This window comes from Scardinius erythrophthalmus (genome assembly GCF_964197995.2).
Source record: "Scardinius erythrophthalmus genome assembly, chromosome: 16".
NCBI classification, from domain to species: Eukaryota; Metazoa; Chordata; class Actinopteri; order Cypriniformes; family Leuciscidae; genus Scardinius; species Scardinius erythrophthalmus.
The window spans coordinates 29,200,812-29,220,783 of record NC_138236.1 but is presented as its reverse complement, the minus strand read 5'-3'; the positions used below and the strand labels follow the sequence as shown (position 1 = coordinate 29,220,783).

Genomic DNA, 19,972 nt, shown 5'->3' with positions numbered 1-19,972 from the left:
GGAAAATTCAGTATTTCTTATAATCATTTGTTTTTAAACTCTTTAATCATATGTTTCTGTGAGGTTTTCTAGCAGCTGAGGGGGGACAGGGAAGCGAGAGGCAATTTAGGTCATAGATGAAGGCCTTTGGGTGTCTCAGGGACAAAGAACAGTGTGACCTGCACCAGGGGGGTAGAAACCAGTCCGAACTAGCTGAAGATAGGGGGTATCTTTCTGGAAATTTACAAGAAACCTGGAAGGAGGAGTTTTTTGCCAAGAAATTGTATAAAATGTCTATGTTTTATTGTGTCTAATAGGTATTATGTTTCAAAGCTGGGTAGCTGCGGCTTTTGTGAAAAGAATCCTCATTGAAATAAACCTTTTCTCTTTATTACAATTTTGCCTCTTGAAAGTTCTTACACCATTGATGCTGTTTGTTATTAACTTCTCAAAATTGCCATTACATAATCAAAACTTACTTTAGGTTGAATTATTGTTTTGTTGACTTCTAAGTGACATGGTTAGCATGTGTCAAAGTCAGTGTGTCTAGCAGGAATATGATGTTCTGTCATGGCTGATGGGGTCGAGGACGGTTGCAACAAGTTATAAATTGCATGTTTAATAAAAGTTTGTTGCATTGCAAATTGTTCAATTCTTCCTGTCTGACACTGAAATGTGGAGGGATTGAATAGCATCTGTAATTCCTGCACACCGAATCTATGTAGGCCTATGTTCTACACATGAACAAACAAAACTCAATAACTGTTATTTGATAAATATGACTAAATAAATAAATTATAGGCTACAATAATATTATTGAAATAAATAATACTATAATATTATAGTAGGCCTAAAACAGTTAATATTTTCAAAATTCTATGCACATTGAGACAAAAAGTTTAAGTTAATTAATGAAATTTAAGGATTTTTTAACATGTTGCAACCATCCCTGGGTTGTGTTGCAACTGTCCCCTGGGTCGGGGGCAGTTGCATCATCTGACTTCTTCCATTCAAATAAATACTGTGAACGATATGTCATATATAATCATCTTTAAATGGTATGGGTCATTAGCAGACAGATGCAAGTTTAATATATACAAATTTGGTTGGTCTAGTCCAAACAGTCTCTGAGTAACAGAGAGAAATGCAAAAAGTGTTGCAACTGTCCCCGGTCTCCCCCACTTGTCATTAATATGAGTAAAACCGAGGAGATTATATTTGGGTCTACATCTGATACTCATATAATGCCTGTTTTTATTCATAATGAAAAAATCAGAATGGTTAAAACATACAAATATTTATTGTGATGATATATTATCCTGGAAAGATCATATTGATGCTCTCTGTAAAAGAATAAAGCAGAGAATTTAGTTTCTTCGTCGTCTTATGTCATTTGGAGTAAGAAAACAGATTCTTCTGCTGTTCTTTGGTTCTGTGATAATGAGTATACTGCAATATTGCAACTATTTGGTATAAGAGTTTGTCTGTTATGCTAAAAACAAAGTTGTTTAATCAATTAAAAATCTGTTCAAAGACTGTAGGTCAGCATCTTGAGAAGCTTTATGATTCAGCTTATTATAACAATTTGATAAGGCTGGCTAATTATATGGTTTCTAACCCTATTCCTGCATAATGAGTTCTAATTACTACCATCAAAGCGGAGGTACAGAGTTCCAAGACTTAACAAGGTGAGGCTGAAACACTCTTTTGTGCATCAGGCTATCATAGCGTTGAACAAAACACTTAATCAGAAATCAAGAGTATTGTGAAGGTGTAGTTGTATACTGTATAATGTGGGAGCTTTAAGTGTATGTCGATGTTTAATGTATGTTGGTGGTTGTAAACATAGACACTGTTATGCAAGAGTATAAAGTATTAAGTATGTTGGTTAAATATCCCTTTTTTTTAATAAATGTTGAAACTATATATATATATATATATATATATATATATATATATATATATATATATATATATATATATATATATATATATATATATATAAAGCCAACTCTGATTTTGATTCTACATCACTGCTGTTGAAACATTGAAATTAACAAAAAGAATCATCGTAATATTGTTGAATTTAATTGTTGTTATAATGTAATGTTGATTCTAAATCACTTTTGTACAAACATTAAAAATACAAACAAATAAAATTAAACAGTGTCGCCATCTGAAACAGCAATATTACACTTAAATGGTACATCAACAAATTCCTGACCACTTCAAAGTAAAAAAAAAAAAAAAACTTTTTAAATTAAAAATGACACCTACAGCAGTTGAGTCATTTATTATATATATATATATATATATATATATATATATATATATATATTTTTTTTTTTTTTTTAGCAGTTTAACACAATTTTTCTCGATGTTTTCTACACCACAGTGTAGAAACTAGATTAATTCCAAGGATTGGTAGCTACTTGACGACGCGTCAATCGTGACCATCGCTGAGAAAAGTCTCAGGCACAACTAAAGATCGCCCTTTTTTGTCCTTGTTTTTCATAAATTCGTTCTTAAACATGGGTAGTTCCGGATATTTCGGATTGTTAGTGCACGTTCACACTGTAAATTACGTTTTACTTTATAAAGTGATGAACTTTGTTTGAAATACCACCGTACAATAATTTAAACTTTTATGAAACCATATCACTTTTTAATCAGGCGTCTACAGCGGGCAGCTGGGGCCCTTCCCCTGGGGTCCTCAGTCAACGTGCTGCGGAACGTTTGCGTGCGCAATGATCTGAGGGGCTTGTTTTGGTTGCACGTTTTTATATATTTGAAGGGACGAATACGATTCCGCTTATATTATTGAATCTTTACCATGATGCCGGGGGAGAACCAGTCTAAAGCCGGAGGAATCGCCTCTGAAGCAACTCCTGGCGCCTGTCAAAACTGCACTGTTTTAAATCAGGTGAGAAGTTTATTCCTCAAACTAACACACTGTCCAGTAACGTTAGTTATTATGGCCAATTTGGCCATGCCACGAGAATTAATAACGCAATATAATAATTTAAAAAATATTTGGTTGTTAAACACGATTGAGTGGATGAATATGCTATATATGTTGTTTATATTAACGTTACACCTGTCAGTTTTAATTTTACAGTCACATCCTATAAATGTGATTTCCAGTTAGTGGCACGCAACTGTTTATGCTTTCTTATTAGTTTGTTTATTTGGTGTTTAATGCAGGTAACGTTACCAGTGTCATTCTTTTAGTTTGATGAATTTACTTTTCATGGTTTTGGCTGTTGATTACAAGTAAAGCTAATACTATGTTTACATTTTCAGAACTTAGATGAATATGTGGCTGCTTTGTTAACTCTCAAGCAAAAGATCGTCGACACGGAGTGAGTGCTTTATTTATTACTATTGTTTTTAACTATATTCTATCAATTCAAGAATACCTTACTCATACATTTAGTCCAATACATGTAAGGAAGCAAAAGAATAGTATTAAAATGTTTAGGTAAGTTTATGTCTGACTTTGGTTCTTCTGCACCACTGCTCTGACAACGCTCTGTTGTCATGACACTCAGCGTATTGTTTTCTGCTAATGAAAAATGGGATATTCACAATTTAATATGCAAATAAATGCAAGAAAGCAAACCAATTACTGAATTACTATGCAAGTATTACAGTGACACCACTACTGTCGGTTACATTTGAACGTTGATCATTCTGTCAGTTGAACAAGTCATTGGCAGAGCCGTTGAAAAAAAGAGAATTGCGACACTCTTCTGTGATCTCGCCGCCACGCGGTCACGTGGTTCATGTAGACCTCAATAGTTCCAGACAAACCCAAGCTGTCATCATGTTTAAATGGGTTGCAGTGGGACAGATAGCAGGCAATTTTGGTAAATATCAAAGCATAATGTGCACTGATTACTACGTGGACTACTATACTGTATGGTAAGACTAAGGGATGTTTTAAAAGAGGTGTGATAATAGTAATATTACTATTACTAATACGTGTAATGTGTAGTACATGTAATATTATCTGTAAATTCTCTCATGATATTTGGCACAAAGTGATGAGCCATGACCCATCTTTGCTAGCAAAGACTGAGATGCTCCTTTAACACTCAATCACAATATCCTCACCTCTTTCCAATTCACTTATTGTTGACTGTTTCAAAAAATTCTATAAGCTTTTCACTTGTATTTAGCTTCTGTCCCAACTTTTTTAGTGTGTGTAGCAGCAACCAAATTCAAAATGTTTGTATTTACAAAATATATAAAATTGTTCAGTGAAAACCAAATATTTTCTTTGTACTTTTGCCAGTTAAATAAAGTTGAAAGAGAATCAACAAATCACAGGTTATTGATTTTATTGCATTTTACAAAATGTCCCAACTTTTCTTGATTTGAGTTTGTATAACGATAAACATCAAACAAAAACTGGCAAAATAAAAATGATTGACTCATGAGAGGTCAGCTAAAGCATAAAATGTAAAAAACACAGTATTTTCATCAACTTGCCAGCAGATGTGTTTGGAAGATACTGAAATGAATGGGGTTCATCACAGGAACCATTTATTGTTTGGATTCCGAAGTTCACAACTATCGTTTGCCCGACAACACATGATACTTCTGAAGATTCACAAATTTTAAACACAACATTGTGTCACGGTTTGCAGTGTGTGTGTTCACTATTCCCTATTCACCTTATTCCGTAAGTAGCACTGGGTGGCACCATCCGCGTAATCTCACTTCCTGGTTTAGCTACTTAGCGCTTTGTTTGCCCTGGTCCAATCTGTTATCTGTCTTGATATAAGTAGATATAGACTATAATATTATAGCCAAATGCGTTGGCCTATGGTTATTAACAACTGCTGCAACGTACTAAAGTACATTTCACTTGAAGCTTTTGAAACAATGCCACAATCAAATTATTTAATAGCTGTGTCTTTCTAATAGCTATTACTTAGTTATGAAGATGTGCACAAACACTACTACATGTAAAGTTTGAAACATTATTACACCACAGTTTGTTTGCTTAATCACCAGATACATTTGCAGTGTATAGCCAACAGATGAGAAAAAAATAGCCTGGTATAGTGTCTATACCAAACTGGTATAGAAAGAAAGTAGAGCCTCAACTAGATGAACAAGAGGGTAACGTTAGCTTAGCTAACTGCTAGCTGCAATTTCTTATGGTTTGATCTCTAACACAAGTAATGGCTGCAAAATAAATCCAGCGACTGAATTCTAGAGGACCATAGCTTTCAAACAAGGTATAGCATGTGTATGTGTCCTGTAGTGAGACCATTACAACATTAGATGTTTGTGGCTAATGTAGGCTAAACACTACACATCGGCCGGGCTGCGATCAGACAGGCAGACGGGTCATATTAAACACCTTAAAGTCGTTTAAAAATTACCCCGAGAAACAGTGCATTGCTGTGCTGTTGGTACACACGTACATAGCACATTTGGCACAAATTAGCTTATCTTATGTGACATTTTATCAGTGAGACTTCTCTGCAGTTCTCCTCAAAATTGAATGAGGGTCCGCTAAACCGGAAGTTGGTTTACAACGGAAGTACTGGACAGAAGTAAAAGTGGGCGGGGCGGAATAAGGTGAATACTCCTAATGTTTGTGCACTAACTTGGATGGGTTAAATGCAGAGGACAAATTCTGAGTATGGGTTGCCATACTTGGCCTTCACATGTCACTTTCACTTTATTATATATACATTTTACAGTAAATAAATAAAATATATAGTTTGAATATAACGTTTGTTAAATGGTTCAAACTTTAGTCATTGCAATTGAGTTGCAAAAGTTCAATATTTAGGTTTAGGGCGTTCCAACTAGAATGTTTAAAGAAATATATTTACTTTTTTTGTTGTTGTTGTTGTTGTTGTTGTTGTTGTTGTTGTTAGTACTGTAATAATAATAAACTGTAAAATAGTAAACTGTAATAATCAGATTCATGCTTAATGGCAAAGATGAACATGTTACTTGCTGGCATTTCAGTTTTAACTGCTTTGTCAAATAAAACTAACATTATTATCTTCTAATAACTTTCACATTTTTTATTTCAGCCGTCTCTTGAGTGAATACAAAGAGAAGTGTGATGATATCCTTTTCAAAGCTATGTAGACGATAACATTGTTCTTGCTTTTGTCATGCTGTCTGTTGATTTACTGATCCATTTTATTGTAGATTTTATGTTAGTTGTTGGGTACCTGTATTGTGCAACATCACATGAGCAGGAGGGCTGCTGTATTGAATATCAGCCTGGCCACATTAAGCCTCAGGTAATCACAGCCATGCTTGCAGGTTGAGTGCAATATTATTTATGTACAGTTTAAGAAACAAAGTTAATACTGAATTAGAAACAATGTTTTTGATTGGTTCAATCTAAGCACAAATGGCATTTTTACGTTGTATTATGCAGCATCCTTTCCAAATGGTGGCTGGTTAAAACAAAACAAGTTAAGGATGTAAATGTGATTGCATTTCAATTTTGTAGTAATTTTCAGTGGCACTGAGAATTTTGTTTTCTATACTGTCTATTACACCGCTGGCACACCCGGCACAGAGGTGGTATGTGTGAAATACACCTTGCCCTCATTTTTACAACAAAAGAAAGTAAAAAAAAAAAAGAAAAAAAAAGAAAGTTAGTTTGGTTTCATAATTTTTTTTGGAACTCAATAAAAAAAAAGAAAAAAGAAAGCGTTAAAAATAAAATTTCCACTGTGGAACAATTAAGGTATTTTGATCCTGTTTTCTCTTATATAATATTTAACATTCAACAGAATTGTTACTTTTCATTTTTATTCTTTGAAACATTTATAATTTCTGATAATCAAGTACATTACATTTTAGAAACATTTTGGCCAGTTAATTCAAACAAAAACGAAGTGTTCAACTTTGCAATTTACCAAGCATTTGTATTTAACTAGAGCAATGAAAAATATCCTTTCCTAGTTCCTTTAAAATATCACTTAATTTATTATTCTGCTTAACCTCCAATATGGGGTTTCCATTTCCTATTCCATGATTGCTGGTGAGAGAAACGTCGAAATCTGTCGTGATACAAATCACAGATACTCTAAAGTGAAAATGTGCTCATTGCCCCAGGCACAATTGCACTCTACTACCCACTCCGTACTGCTCACCTACACTGGTCTGGAGAACAGTGAACCCAAAACTTTAAAAATTAACATTGTTCTCTGAATCCATCTTTGTTTTCCTTGACAAAAAGTCACAGCTTCAGAAATCACAGAGGTAAGACCTTATTTTCTTTTTCACTACAGTTATATGTGTAACAGATTTATTTTTACATTTACATTTATGTTTTAAGCAACTGCTGTTTATCAAAGTGATTTACAGTACACATTTACCAGGCTGTAACTAGAAGAATAGATACACCAGAAAATATGCCATGCATGTGCACTGATTTCTCAACTGGCATACCCCTAATTATTGCAAAGACATTTTCCTTGTCATGTTGAAACTAAAGTAATGCAAAGCCAAGATGCTGCTGTACAAGTACATTTACAAAGTAATTTGTTGTGCAGTAGACTAAAGTTTTAGAAGTTTGATAATGTGCACAATAGCAAAAAAATTGTCGATTATGATTGAAGTACGTTGACTAAATGTGTATTTGAAGAATGCCTTTGAAGCATGGTGATGTGTTTTACACAGAGAGAGCAGCAAACTGCACAGACAGCTGGATGAGGTGCTACTGAAGCTTGAGCCCTTAGAGAAGCAAACAGTGGAGTATGAACAGATGAAGACAGAGCTGGAGAAAATTAAGGTTTGTGTTAAAACCCCCGAATGTCTAACCATCACATCATAATTTCAGTAATCGCTACCAATTGCAATGAATTTCCCTGATTCTCATTGCCAATTTCAATACAGATTAAAAACTCCCACTTTTATTAAAAAAGTTACGTATTAATATAAACTAGGGCTGTCAACATAAATGCGTTAGCGCATGCAATTAATTCTAAATCCTTAACGCATTAAAATAATTTAACATAAATAACGCATTTATAAATTACTGAAGCACGTGAAATAGGCGTCATTAACGTAATTTACGTCACACAGTTAGATGATCTTAGAAGTTGGGAGTTTATAACACTGAGCATCTACAATACCTCTGACCCTGGTAGATGTAAATTTCTATTTTAACCCTTTGACCCGATTTTTGCAATCAGATCATTTTAAGCTGCTAAACTAGAAAATGTTCAGTCCAATCAGTCCAAAACAGTGCTAATGTAAAGAAAACCAGGCTAATTACATCAGAGATGGCTGAGAGAATAGAGACTCGCGTAGTGTTATCAGTGACTTATTCATTCCAGTGTGTGTTTCACTTTAAAACACAAGCTGTGTCATATTCTGTCATTGTTTCTGAAGACCGCTAGCCCTCACGCATCGCGGTGTTGAAATACTGACTGAACGGAACATCAAAACATCCCATCACTCTATGGCCAGATGATATGCAAACTACATTTCTCGGCTGGATAAAGCAAACCAGCGTCTCGCTAGTAAAGTTTTGATGGATGAGGATTGCAATCAAGGTAAAGACGATTACTGTGACGTACAAGAATCGTACAGTAAACACGCGCGAGTCCGTATTGATGCGCAAACACACCGTGTGTGTGTGCTCTTGACACACTGATCGCACATTGCATTTATATATTTCAGTACATTCACATTGTTTCCAAACACATTCAGGATAATGTTTTTATCGGTCGGGTTTAGTAAGTCTTAATTGCTGTGTAATGTAAATTCTCTGCTATAATTGCTGTTTAGTAATCCTGAATGGAATCATGTACTGTAGTACACCTTAAATATACCTTGAAAAAAGCTTGAAGAAAATGAAAAAATATACAAAATAACACAAGATAATAATAACATGGGGTTTTGGGGTTATGTAAACAACAGTTACCATGGTGAATACACAATATTAACACAAACTTTTAATGAAACATGAAAACTGCTCCTGAATTGAATTAACATCATACCTGCATGCAATACTTCCCAGCTAACACATGACGTACCAGTAATGTGATTTATTGGTACTTTACTTTTATTTCATGACTTACTATTTGACTACATAACTATGACGTTGCATGCTCGTAGTTTCTTTTGCACTTAAGTGAAGTGATATACAGTACGCGCCACCGCATTTGCGCTTGCAATTGAAGAGTGTGCGCTACGAGCACAGTATAACGTCTGACACGACAGGAAAGTTCGTTTTACTGAGGTGAGAGACTTTATTTTTCTCAAAATATATATTTTTAAAATAATGATAGAATAATGAGATGGAAATATAGCCTGACAACATCTCATCTGACTGCAGATACTGAATCGGGACTACGCGTTTTTCTCAGGCACTCTGACAGAAGTGGCAACACACGCACATCTTTCAAAAATAAGTCTCCCATCAGAAAAAACTTTTACAATTATGTTTTTTTGTTGTTGATGTTGTTTCTTTGACTGCACACCAAGTAGGTCGCGACCCACAAGTTTAGAAACACTGGTTTAATCGACTAGTCTTGCACATCCCTAGCATTTACTCATGTAAGAGATCGAAAAACTACACTTTTTGTATTGAATTAAAGCCCAGATATACTTATGAAGTTTTTTTTTGTTCTTTGCTTAGGATTAAGAAGTCTGAAAAATAGTTTTGCAGCTTGTATACTGTTGGTGAACATTCCAAATCATCCCAAGCTGTTGAAAGCAGCATTTAGATAAATATGTAAATATGTGCTGCACCCTTTCCTCTAAATAACAAAATAAACACAGTGGTGAGAAAAGAGCAGTTAAGAAAGCATCTGATCGTAGCAATGTGGATGTTTTTGCACAAGATTTGCAGCAGCTTTCCAGTGTGTTTGTTTGTTTCTACTTGCGTCTGATATTGATGGATTGAACAAAAAAAAAAAAAACTGAACCGGAAAAGAATTCCACATCAGAGCACATATACTAATCACCACGGTAGTTTGAAGGTGTTTACCAGACAACTTTTTTGGAAAGTTTGGTTTTGCAAGTTGTTTCCTGGAACAAACTCCAAAAGTTTTTATTTTTTTGCCTATATTGTTAAAAAAATGTGTCATGCTAGTTTGTTCTTTAATTACTTTTGATTGAAATATATCAGGGTCTTTAAGTTGACTATCTTTACTACCAATTCAATACAAAGACTGTTCTAATATCTAAGTTAGAATGGTCATTCATCGTGAAGTTAGTTAAGCTAATTTTAACTGGACTTGAAATATGTGCATGCTAATTTCTCTTTTCTTTTTGCTTTTTTATACAACAGGCTGAATTGAAATTGTATCAGCAGAGATGTGAAGATGTCGACAGACTGAGAGCTGAAAGTGTTCAGACACTTTCTCTGTAAGACCACTCTCTACTGTAGTATTCACTGTTGATTAGTTCTGCTTGTCATGATGTCTTCTACTCACTGTATTTATCTTTCTCTATTCCCAGGAAAGAAAAAGCTGAAGAATCCTTAAGACAAGCAGAGGGTACATGCATCACAAATTATTTTAAGGATAAGATTAGAACAGGGCCTATATGTCAAGAGTGCTGATTATATTAATCAAAAAACAGATGATCAAATACCACTACCACTTTTTCCAAAACGAGTCAGATACTGATGCTTTCATTTTTGGTACTTTGCTGATACCGATGCCTGTATTTTCACTGCATTTGTAATTTTTTAATGCATTGGGTAGAGAAACCAAAAAAATATTAATCATATTATTTTGCTTAATTTGTTTAGTAAATATATATTTCCTTCAGTTATTTTCCCGATAAGCATGTTAAAAGGTATTGTATGAGCTTCTGTAACTTTTCACATTAATTCTCTATTCCAATTTTGATACTACAGCAAAAACTACTAGCCTTATAAATGAAATGACGAACCGCTCGTTATCCATAAATCACATAACAGTTCATGTTTTACTTGCATATAGGATTTAGTTTGAATCCAAATGATGCGTGTGTGCTAAGTGAACAATCAGCAATCTCGTTTTACTTTCTTTGCCATTTACATATCCGACCGAACTACAAACTTTCCAATGATGTCTGTGAAAAAGGGATGCGCTTGACAAGCTTTCGCGTCTGTGCCTCTGCTCGCTTTTCACTTACCAGCTCACGCACCACAGCTATATAGGCTTTACTGTATTTTGTTTAATATTTCACTAATTAGATACATTTACTTCATAGACAGCCTCCTCTTTTATCCCCTTTATACTCTCTGTTGCCAGTGTTTTTCAGTCTGGACACAAACACTGTATACATGCTGTGTGGTATCTGTTGTTGGTATCAGAGCATTTTTATAGTACTAGTACATGAGCACAGTATGGGGCCTGGTGCATCCCTAATCAAAACTGAAACTGTCTTTTCTGTGATGTGTTCACTCACTGAATTCCTGGATCATGTTTATGTTGCCCATAAACATTTAATTGTGCCATTTTCACAGACACCGTGCAAAAGCAAAACCTGGAGAATGAGAAGCTCAAAACAGAAATGAAATCACTAAAGGAGGATCTGCAGGAAACTCAGGTTAGGTTATTTGAAGTTACCACTGTGATTTATAGATTGGTCAGTCCAAACAAAAGCTGTGCATTTTTTTTTAAAGATTATTATCGATGGTGTTCAAGTGGAATACTGGCTTACAAATACACATTTTTGGGGTTTCTTTATTTCAAGGATTCTCTCAGAAAATATGTTCAGACCACTGAGGAACATGAGAATCTCAAGTTGGAGAATGCCAAGACACTAATTATGTAAGTCCAGCCGGGTCGGCTTTAGACATATTTGTAATTGTTCACAAATCACAATGACAAATGCTTGTCCTTTTTTTTTCTTAAATGTGTTGTTGATATTTGTTAGTGTTGAATTGGACATTGATCTTCAGAATAATTTTTTTGTTTGTTTTAATTTATTTTTTCTCCTTTCAGGAAAGGAAACCTTGAGAATGAGCTTTTGGTGCTGAAAGGTCTGTGTTAGTGATCTTATATATATTGTATAACTAGGGCTGTTTTCAACTAAGGATTTTCATAGTCGAATCTGATTCGTTAGATTTTGCCGTAGTCGACTGATAGTCGAACCTTTTTTTTTTCTTTTTTTTTTTTAGATAGCAGCTAGATTTTTTCCATTTCAAACAAAAGAGCTAAAAAACACATATATACCATTTTAAGTGGTTATGAGGAGCAACATGAGAGGGGAATTTGGTAATCATTGTTTAGGTACATTAAACCACGTAAAGCTTTTTAACGCACATGAGAACCGTGTGGAGTCAACTCACAGCCGCTCCGCAGCCCTGCTGAAAACGTGAAGCAGGTTTTTGAATACATTTTTATTTATTTACATTAGTAAGCTACAGGACATCGTCTTTCAAAACATGACCTGCGCGAAAGCGAAAAAATAAAATAAAAATGGTACCCAGCCCTTCTGAAAATGCGAATGCGTCTCTGTCCCCAGCACATTTCAAACCAAACTGACGCCCATGTATTCGACTATGAGGTTCATAGTCGAATCAGACCTCTCCGAATCGAATCGTCGAATCCTCGACTATTAGAAGTCAGCCCTAGTATATACATATTAGACTGCATGCATGAATGACATTTTAATTCTGCTTTAGATTTGTTTAACTTATCTGAATATGGACTATCACAGCACATTAAAACATATATTGGATTTTTTTGTAATCCTTTTGTAATCCTTACCTTTTGTTCCAGCAAATGGTTTTGTGCACTATATAGATTGGAGATAAAAGCTAAATTAAAGTCTTACTGTGTTTATTTGTACACAGAATCAAAATTTCAACAGGACAATGAAATTGGTGTTCTAAACAATGAGAAGAGAAGACTTGAAGAAGTGCTGTACACAACACAGGTTCAAATTTTGCTGTAATAATTTATATGCTCTGGTGAAATGTAAAGAAAAAGGCAACCCGTAATCATTCATTCTGATTATAAAAAAAATAAATAATTCTTTACTGTTTTCAGCAAAGACTGAATAAACTTGAGAAGGAGTTCAACAAAGGTATGAGTTATGTATAAGTACACCCTTGTACCTACACCTAGTATATTATTCGTTTTCAGTCATTAAACAATTTTTTTTTATCTTAGAAAAAAAGAGTATGTCTTCTCAAACAGATGCAGAGCCACTAATTGACAAAGGTATGCATTGTTTAAAACTGTTAGACTCTCCGTTGTTCAATTAAATGCTTAGATATTTAAAGAAAACATCTGGATAGCATGGCAATTGATAATGTTTCCTTTTCAGGCAAAGTCAGAATGCTGCTGGAAGAGCTCTGGCATTGCGTGGAAACTTCATCCCAGACACAAGAAAAATTGTTTATTGCTGGTAATCATTCTTACATTGATTAAGCAAAATTTTACCTTGCTGAAATGTATTCATTATCAAGTCACCAAGCTTAATTGTGATGAAGAGACAATGCAAATTTGTTTTACAGGGGAAGAGGCCGCACCCTTGAAAAGTCAACTTAAAAGAATACCTTCTCAACCACTGCTTAACAGTCCTTTAGGAAGACCGATTTCTCATCCATCTCCAGGGAATCCCAGTCCAGAAACTAAATTGCAATCTTCAAAACGCTCCACACCTAAATCACCTCCAGCGATCAATAGGCCTACATCATCACCTCAAAAACTGAAAAAGCAGAATAATGACCAACAGTTCAGTGCACCAAGTAGAAAGAGGAAAGTAAGTTCAGATGTGCTTGAACATGTGAACACTTGGACCGATGATGCCAATAGACCTTCACTAAAGGAAATGACAGATGGAGATTTCTTACATGGAGATTACTGTATTGATTTGCAGGACATTAAAGAGTGGTTCAAGCCTTTACCCACAGCTTTATCACCTGTGCATAGCCCCTCAATAGAGCTGGTGAGTGAACATTTATGTTTCAATTACATTATAATGCTCAAGTGATTAAATTGTAGTGCCATTACTGTGCTTTTTAGAGATGTGGACTTGAGTCTTGGTCTTTTAGCGAATATTAATATACTTCTGTCTTGAATTTGACTTTACTTCAAATTAACTATGTGTGACTTTGCTTGTAACAAATATTTCCTTCTAAACCTTTCTATAGTTTAGACATGTTGAGAAAGCATCAAATGTGCATTGCGAAGAAAATATATATGAAGTTTCAAACCGACACCTACACAAGATTTAATTTCAGCCTACAGAAATTGTGCTGTAGAAATTCACAATACAAGTCTTTTGTAATTGACTGAAATACTGACAAAAAACGTGTGGAGCATTGCATGTCATCTTAAATATAGTGGTATCCATGGAGATTCAACAATTATGTTTCCTAAGGCAATTAGTTAAATCATTTAATAATGGCATGTAAAAAATGTAACTAATAATGTTCCTAAATGGCCAGTTGTGGTGAAGAGATGTAGTGTAACATTTTTCATTTGTTCTTTCAGGTCAGTGTAAATGACGACCAACCAATGTCCGATACTGAACAGGAATATCAATCAGATACTGGAAAACCAGAAGCACTGTCAAGGTTACATAAAGATATTCTTCAAAACAACACACAATTGGAACCTTTAGATGTTGAGGATCAGAAGTCATTGCTAAAAGAAGTGGCCAAATCTTCTGTACTTTTGTCCCCAAACACTCAAGCAAGATCAGCAGTATCTGTTGAAAATTTAGATCTTGAAAACACTTTGTCTTACAGCCAACACATGGAGGTAGAGAATGTGTTTGAAGGAACGAATGGCTGTGAGGCCAACACTCTGAGTCAAACTGCAAAGTCATGTATAGAAAATGGACACAGTGTGGAAAGTTCCGTAGAAAGTGACACCACACAAACTGTGGTAAAACTTCAGCTGATGAATCCAAATGATGACACAACAAAATTGGAGGATACAAAAATCACTAATAATCTTAAAAATCTGTTGGAAAACTCAGATCCTCAGCAGGATATAAAATCTGAGCTAGTGCACACCAATTCTATTGATTCTACAGAAAGCAAAACTTCTCAGGTACAGCCCAAAGTGACATTGGAAACTAATGTCAAGAGCGTTTCAACACTTGATGTGAACTATAGTAAGTTTGACGGTATTGACAATAAGGAATCAAATAGTTGTGTACCACTAGAAATGAAGACTGTTGCAGATATATCAACACATGACATTCAGAACAAGGCTGACCAATCTGAAGATAGTACTAAGGATAATGTTTCAACACCTACAGGAGATCAGAAAAGTTTGAATACAAGAGTAAATGGAGGTGCATGCCCTTTAAGACCCTCAAAGGCTGAAGAATCATCATCAGAAGATGAAGGGTTTTTTGGTTTGAAGATAAAGGTTAGGGGTGTTCACACAAGGTCAGAAGGAAGAATCCCCTCAGAAGAGTTGGATAAAGTTCCTGGGAATACGCAGTCAGAAATTGACAAAACTGTTCAAAATGTTCAAAAGTTACTGAGTCAAGAAAATAACCCTAAGGACACTGAAGAAAATGATTCGGCGATCCCAGGAAAAACATCAGTGCTAATGAATAATGAATCTCAACAGGCAGAGGAGTCGTCAACTGATACCTGTAGCCCCGGTGTCAAAAATGTAGTCAGTGATGTTTATAACCACAAGGAAACATCAGGAGATTCTGCAGTAGATAGTCTTGAGGATACCAGCACACCATTCCAAGGTACTCTGGATGCAGAATATTCTACCTTTGAAAAAGGTGACAATATTTCCCTTGCTCCAGGTCTCCACACCCAAACTCGTATTACACCAACCTCATGTTTATCTCTTGGAAGGGTTCGAACAGAGATGGGTCCACCCCTACCTCCAGTGGTTATGCCACTTACTGCTACTCCTCCAAGGTTTGTAAAACATAACACTCCTTTAAAGCCTACTTCAATATCCTCTGGATTACCAGCAGATGCACCAAAGTCTCCTAAGACGATACCTTCCATGCCTGTTATTGATTCAGCTATTCCAGATGCCTCAAAAATGTCTCCGTGCTTGACCACTCCATCGCCGTCTTGTGGAGTTCCCTCCTCACCACTTCAGTTTGGATCAGCTACTCCAAAACATGCTGTTCCGGTCCCAGGAAGGCTCCCGTCATCTGCCTTATCCTCCTCCCCTCCCACCGCTTCTCAGGAAAACTCCATGCAGATGCTGGATACTATGTATCCTGACCTCTCTGCACGAGCCCGCACATTAAACATACTCCGTGGGAATGTTAACTTGAACCGAGCTGGCAACGAGAATGGTTCTTCCCCTCCGTCTGTTAATCAGATATCAGGAAATAAAACAATCAGTTCTTCATCTACTGCTTTTACCAAAACAGAGCAGAAACAAAAAAAGACTGGTGTGAACATGCTTTTGCCAAAGAGTGCTAAAAGACTCAGACTTGATAATTGTTCACCTGCTCCTCCTGGTGTTGATTTTCCTGCAGAACAAGTAAAGGATCATCAAACGGCTATTAAAACGGAGTCCATCCAATCTCACCAAGAAATACAAAGCAGTCAGCAGGTAATTGAGAAAAAGCCAGACAACAACACAATGGACAAAGATTGTAAAATCTCGGACGCACTGGCCAAAGTTGGAATGTCCTGTTTTGATGTTTTGCCTGTTGTTAAGAGCCATGTGTTCCTTGGGAGAATATCTCAGGTGCCGATTTTGATTGATGAAGAAAAGGCTGTAATTGCTGAGTTCTGTGTAAATCAGGTACGTGTTTATGCTTGGCACAAGTCAGAAGGGTTTTTAAGGTAATGCAAATGTGTGCATTAATATCCTCAAAGCTGCATTTTTTTCTTATTCTTTAGTTGTCAGCAGAAAAACTCATGTCTGCCATATTGACTAAACTAAAGACTGAGAGGAGCGTTCTGAGTTGTGAAAATATACAAGCTCTGTGTAGAGTTTACACCGGGATATGTCGCCAGATAGGGGACTATCAGAAAGCCCATGCCTTTGCATACAACATTCTCAAAGAGGGTGAGTTTACAACAGCTTTTCCCATTATATCTCTGTTATGTTTATTAAACATGTATCGTTTTAGTTGTTTAGCCTTTTTAGTCAGGAGGTCTCAACTCTAGCCCTCGAGGTCCATTTTCCTGTAGAGCAAGGAAAATCACTAACTCACCTTCCCATATTTTTTTTTTTTGTAATCCTGACAACCTTGATAAGCGTTGGAGCAAAACTGCAGGAAAATGAACCTTGAGGGCCAGAGCTGAGAATCCCTGCTTTATTGGTATTATTTATTGGTATTGTATGTTGGTATTAAGTAATATGTAGGTAGACTTTCAGAGACATGGCATGACTCCTATTTTAAGTTGTTGATTCAATTCTTCACTCACAGATTTTCCTGATGCCTCCAAGCTAATTTTGTTCATGGTCACAACATGGCCAAATGTGCTTTTCCATGAGACTTCCTTGTGCAAAGCCATTCATACAGTGGCCAAGCTTAAATCAGAAGAAGCAATTTTGGATTACCTAACTAAATATCTACACTGGGATAAGGTATGCTTCATTGTCCATGCTTTTGCTTGCAGTCTCTGATGGCTGGCGCAAACAAATACCATGCTTTATTCCATTACCAATAATTATTATTACGAAGCCAATAGATTCTGTCATTTCCTTCCTGACTCTGCTATTTGTCCTCTGGACATCATATGTATAAAGAGTGCACACGACAGTTTAATTTTGTACCCTTTTTTTTAATTCAATGCATAAAAACGCACAGTTTAAATAATTTAATTAACTTGCATTTTAACAGTTGTCCATAATATTTCTTAGAGTCCTCCTGATGACATCCAAGAATTGATCAGCAACTCTTTGAAGGCACTTCAAGAAGACAAAGCTTTGACATTCCAGAAGCATGATCGTCATGGTCACGACCTTTGCCCAACTGCTTGGGAATATATATATACCTTGGATCTCTTGTGTACACACATGAAGTGGAAGTGGACGCATGATTATGTTATTGGGTATATTTATTTACCAAGTACAGAATGTTAAATTGTTTAAAATGATAAATAATAATAATAATAATATATAGAATGGATAGATAATATATTCATAATGTTTTTTTTTTTTTTTAATTAAACAGCAAAGAGCTATGGCCCGTAATGAACACTTGGGTGACACAGTCAAGGCTTCAGCAATCCCCAGTCCGTGATGTTTCTGTAGCAGCTGTTCTGCGATTGATCGGTAAGTTGTTTTATTTACATGTAGTGATTAATACTGAAAGTATTTAGTTAATAAGTATTTAGTAATTAAGTTTTTTTTTGTTTTTTTTTTATTATTATTTTAATATTATAATATGAAATTAAATTTAAAAATGATTAAATCTGTAAAGTTTATGGTAACTCTTTATTTTGATGATCCCTTTTGAACTTTATGTAAAGTTAAGTAACTTTGCAACTACATGTCAACTAACTCTCAGAGTATTAGTAGACTGCTTAATATCTGCTAACTCTTTATTGTGATGGTGCCACAACAGACATTCTACTGACTATAAGTAACTTTGCAACTACATGTCAACTTATTCTAACCCTACCAGTCTATTAATACTTTACTAACACTCTGAGTTAGTAGACATGTAGTTGTTACCTATAGTCAACAGAATGTGTTAAAGGGACAATCAAAATAAAGTGAAATTAGTTGAATAATTAAATAAAATATTTAATTGTATTTCATTAATAATATATTTTATTCTACTTTATAGGTTTTTAATGATTAGTATCATTAACTTGTTTTGGGCTTGATGGTGCTTTTTATAACAGCACTACAAGTCAAAATGGCATTAACAATAGCATAAAGTCTCACAAATCATATAAAACACAGCCTTTTAAAAGATTTCTATTACCAAGTTTTTTTCTTTTTTTCTTTTTTTTTTTTTTTATAATCAGTGTTTTTTTTTTTTCCTTGCATTTCTCCAGGACGACTTGGTCAGTTAGGAATGAAGCAGAAGCTATGCAAATCAGTCCAAAACGTTGCAAAAGCTATAAACCTTTTTGGAAAACATGGGATTACAGAAGGTACTACACATCTACTCATGAAGCACAACAGTAATATCAAATTAAAGATATTTTAGTAAAAAATAAAATGGCTTGCCTTAGTTTTTATGTTTTAAAGTTCTATAACCCTTAGGGTTATAACGCCTCAATCCAACCATTTGTTATATGATTGTAGGTGTGCCTGAGGAGGTGCAGTTGTCTGCTGTCTATGCCATTTACGACCTGGCACCCTGCAACCCCAAAGAGTCCCTGGAGGCCCTGGCATCATGGCGAAGTGAAACCACACAGTCAGTACCCGCTGCGGTGACCAGTTGCATCACTCAGATTGGCTCCCTTTGTCGTCAGATTAAATCCTGAAACAAATGGTTTTGTGCATTCTTTTTTTTTTTTTTTAACAACCCTCAAGCTGTGACTGTGCTCTGGTTTTGCTCTGTGACCTGACAGAATGTTTACTCATTGGTTACAGAAAAACACAGAAATTATGCCATTCTTGTACATTTGTGTATATTATGTATGTAGATTAAAGATATTATGTTTATACCATAAAGAATATTTGTATTTAACTTGAAAATGTGTTTTTGACTTTGTTGTTTTGTCGGCATTAATATACAGAAATTGAAAGATTGTATGGTTCTTTTGTTTTATTGTGGCAAATGCTTTTATGCTTGGAATGTTATGTTTTTGATACATTTGCTTTTGTCCTGATCTGTTTAGACACTCGAGACTGTGGTTCCTTATGTAATTTTTCCATTTTAGTTCTGATCACTTTCAATGGCAGGTTTTGATAAAAAAAAAAAAAAAAAAAAAAAAGCTAATAGAACTTTTATTTAAATTTCAGTCAGTATGGGGATGCTTTGGTTAACAGACTGAAGGTAAATCTAGTGACGGACAAAGAAATTCATCCATGTGATCTTTCACAGACTTCACTTACAATTTTATCTGCAATATATCGGGAGTAGTAAGCTATGGTTATCACTCAGATTTAACAATACATTTGAAATTATCTAT

At 35.2% G+C, this 19,972-nt stretch overlaps 1 protein-coding gene across 1 annotated transcript; it reads left to right on the top strand.

Annotated features, from left to right (window-relative positions):
- Window positions 1-2,727: 2,727 nt before the first annotated feature.
- Window positions 2,728-19,750, top strand: ice1 (KIAA0947-like (H. sapiens)). Its single transcript, XM_081389243.1, has 22 exons — window positions 2,728-2,902; window positions 3,283-3,341; window positions 6,042-6,077; window positions 7,213-7,230; window positions 7,651-7,762; window positions 10,271-10,347; window positions 10,441-10,478; window positions 11,438-11,520; window positions 11,668-11,744; window positions 11,919-11,956; window positions 12,773-12,855; window positions 12,969-13,005; window positions 13,092-13,142; window positions 13,249-13,329; window positions 13,439-13,872; window positions 14,421-16,673; window positions 16,772-16,940; window positions 17,305-17,465; window positions 17,742-17,932; window positions 18,055-18,155; window positions 18,887-18,985; window positions 19,140-19,750. Exons 1-22 carry the CDS (start codon window positions 2,813-2,815, stop codon window positions 19,319-19,321), a joined length of 4,470 nt encoding a protein of 1,489 aa, XP_081245369.1. The 5' UTR covers window positions 2,728-2,812; the 3' UTR covers window positions 19,322-19,750.
- Window positions 19,751-19,972: the final 222 nt, after the last annotated feature.

Bases quoted from the DNA above. Each gene is read 5' to 3' on its own strand.
- ice1 (XM_081389243.1), top strand. From the start codon at position 2,813: ATGATGCCGGGGGAGAACCAGTCTAAAGCCGGAGGAATCGCCTCTGAA. The intron at 10,479-11,437 runs GTACATGCATCA...CCATTTTCACAG, and splicing joins ATCCTTAAGACAAGCAGAGG to ACACCGTGCAAAAGCAAAAC. The intron at 13,006-13,091 runs GTATGAGTTATG...TTTTTATCTTAG, and splicing joins TGAGAAGGAGTTCAACAAAG to AAAAAAAGAGTATGTCTTCT.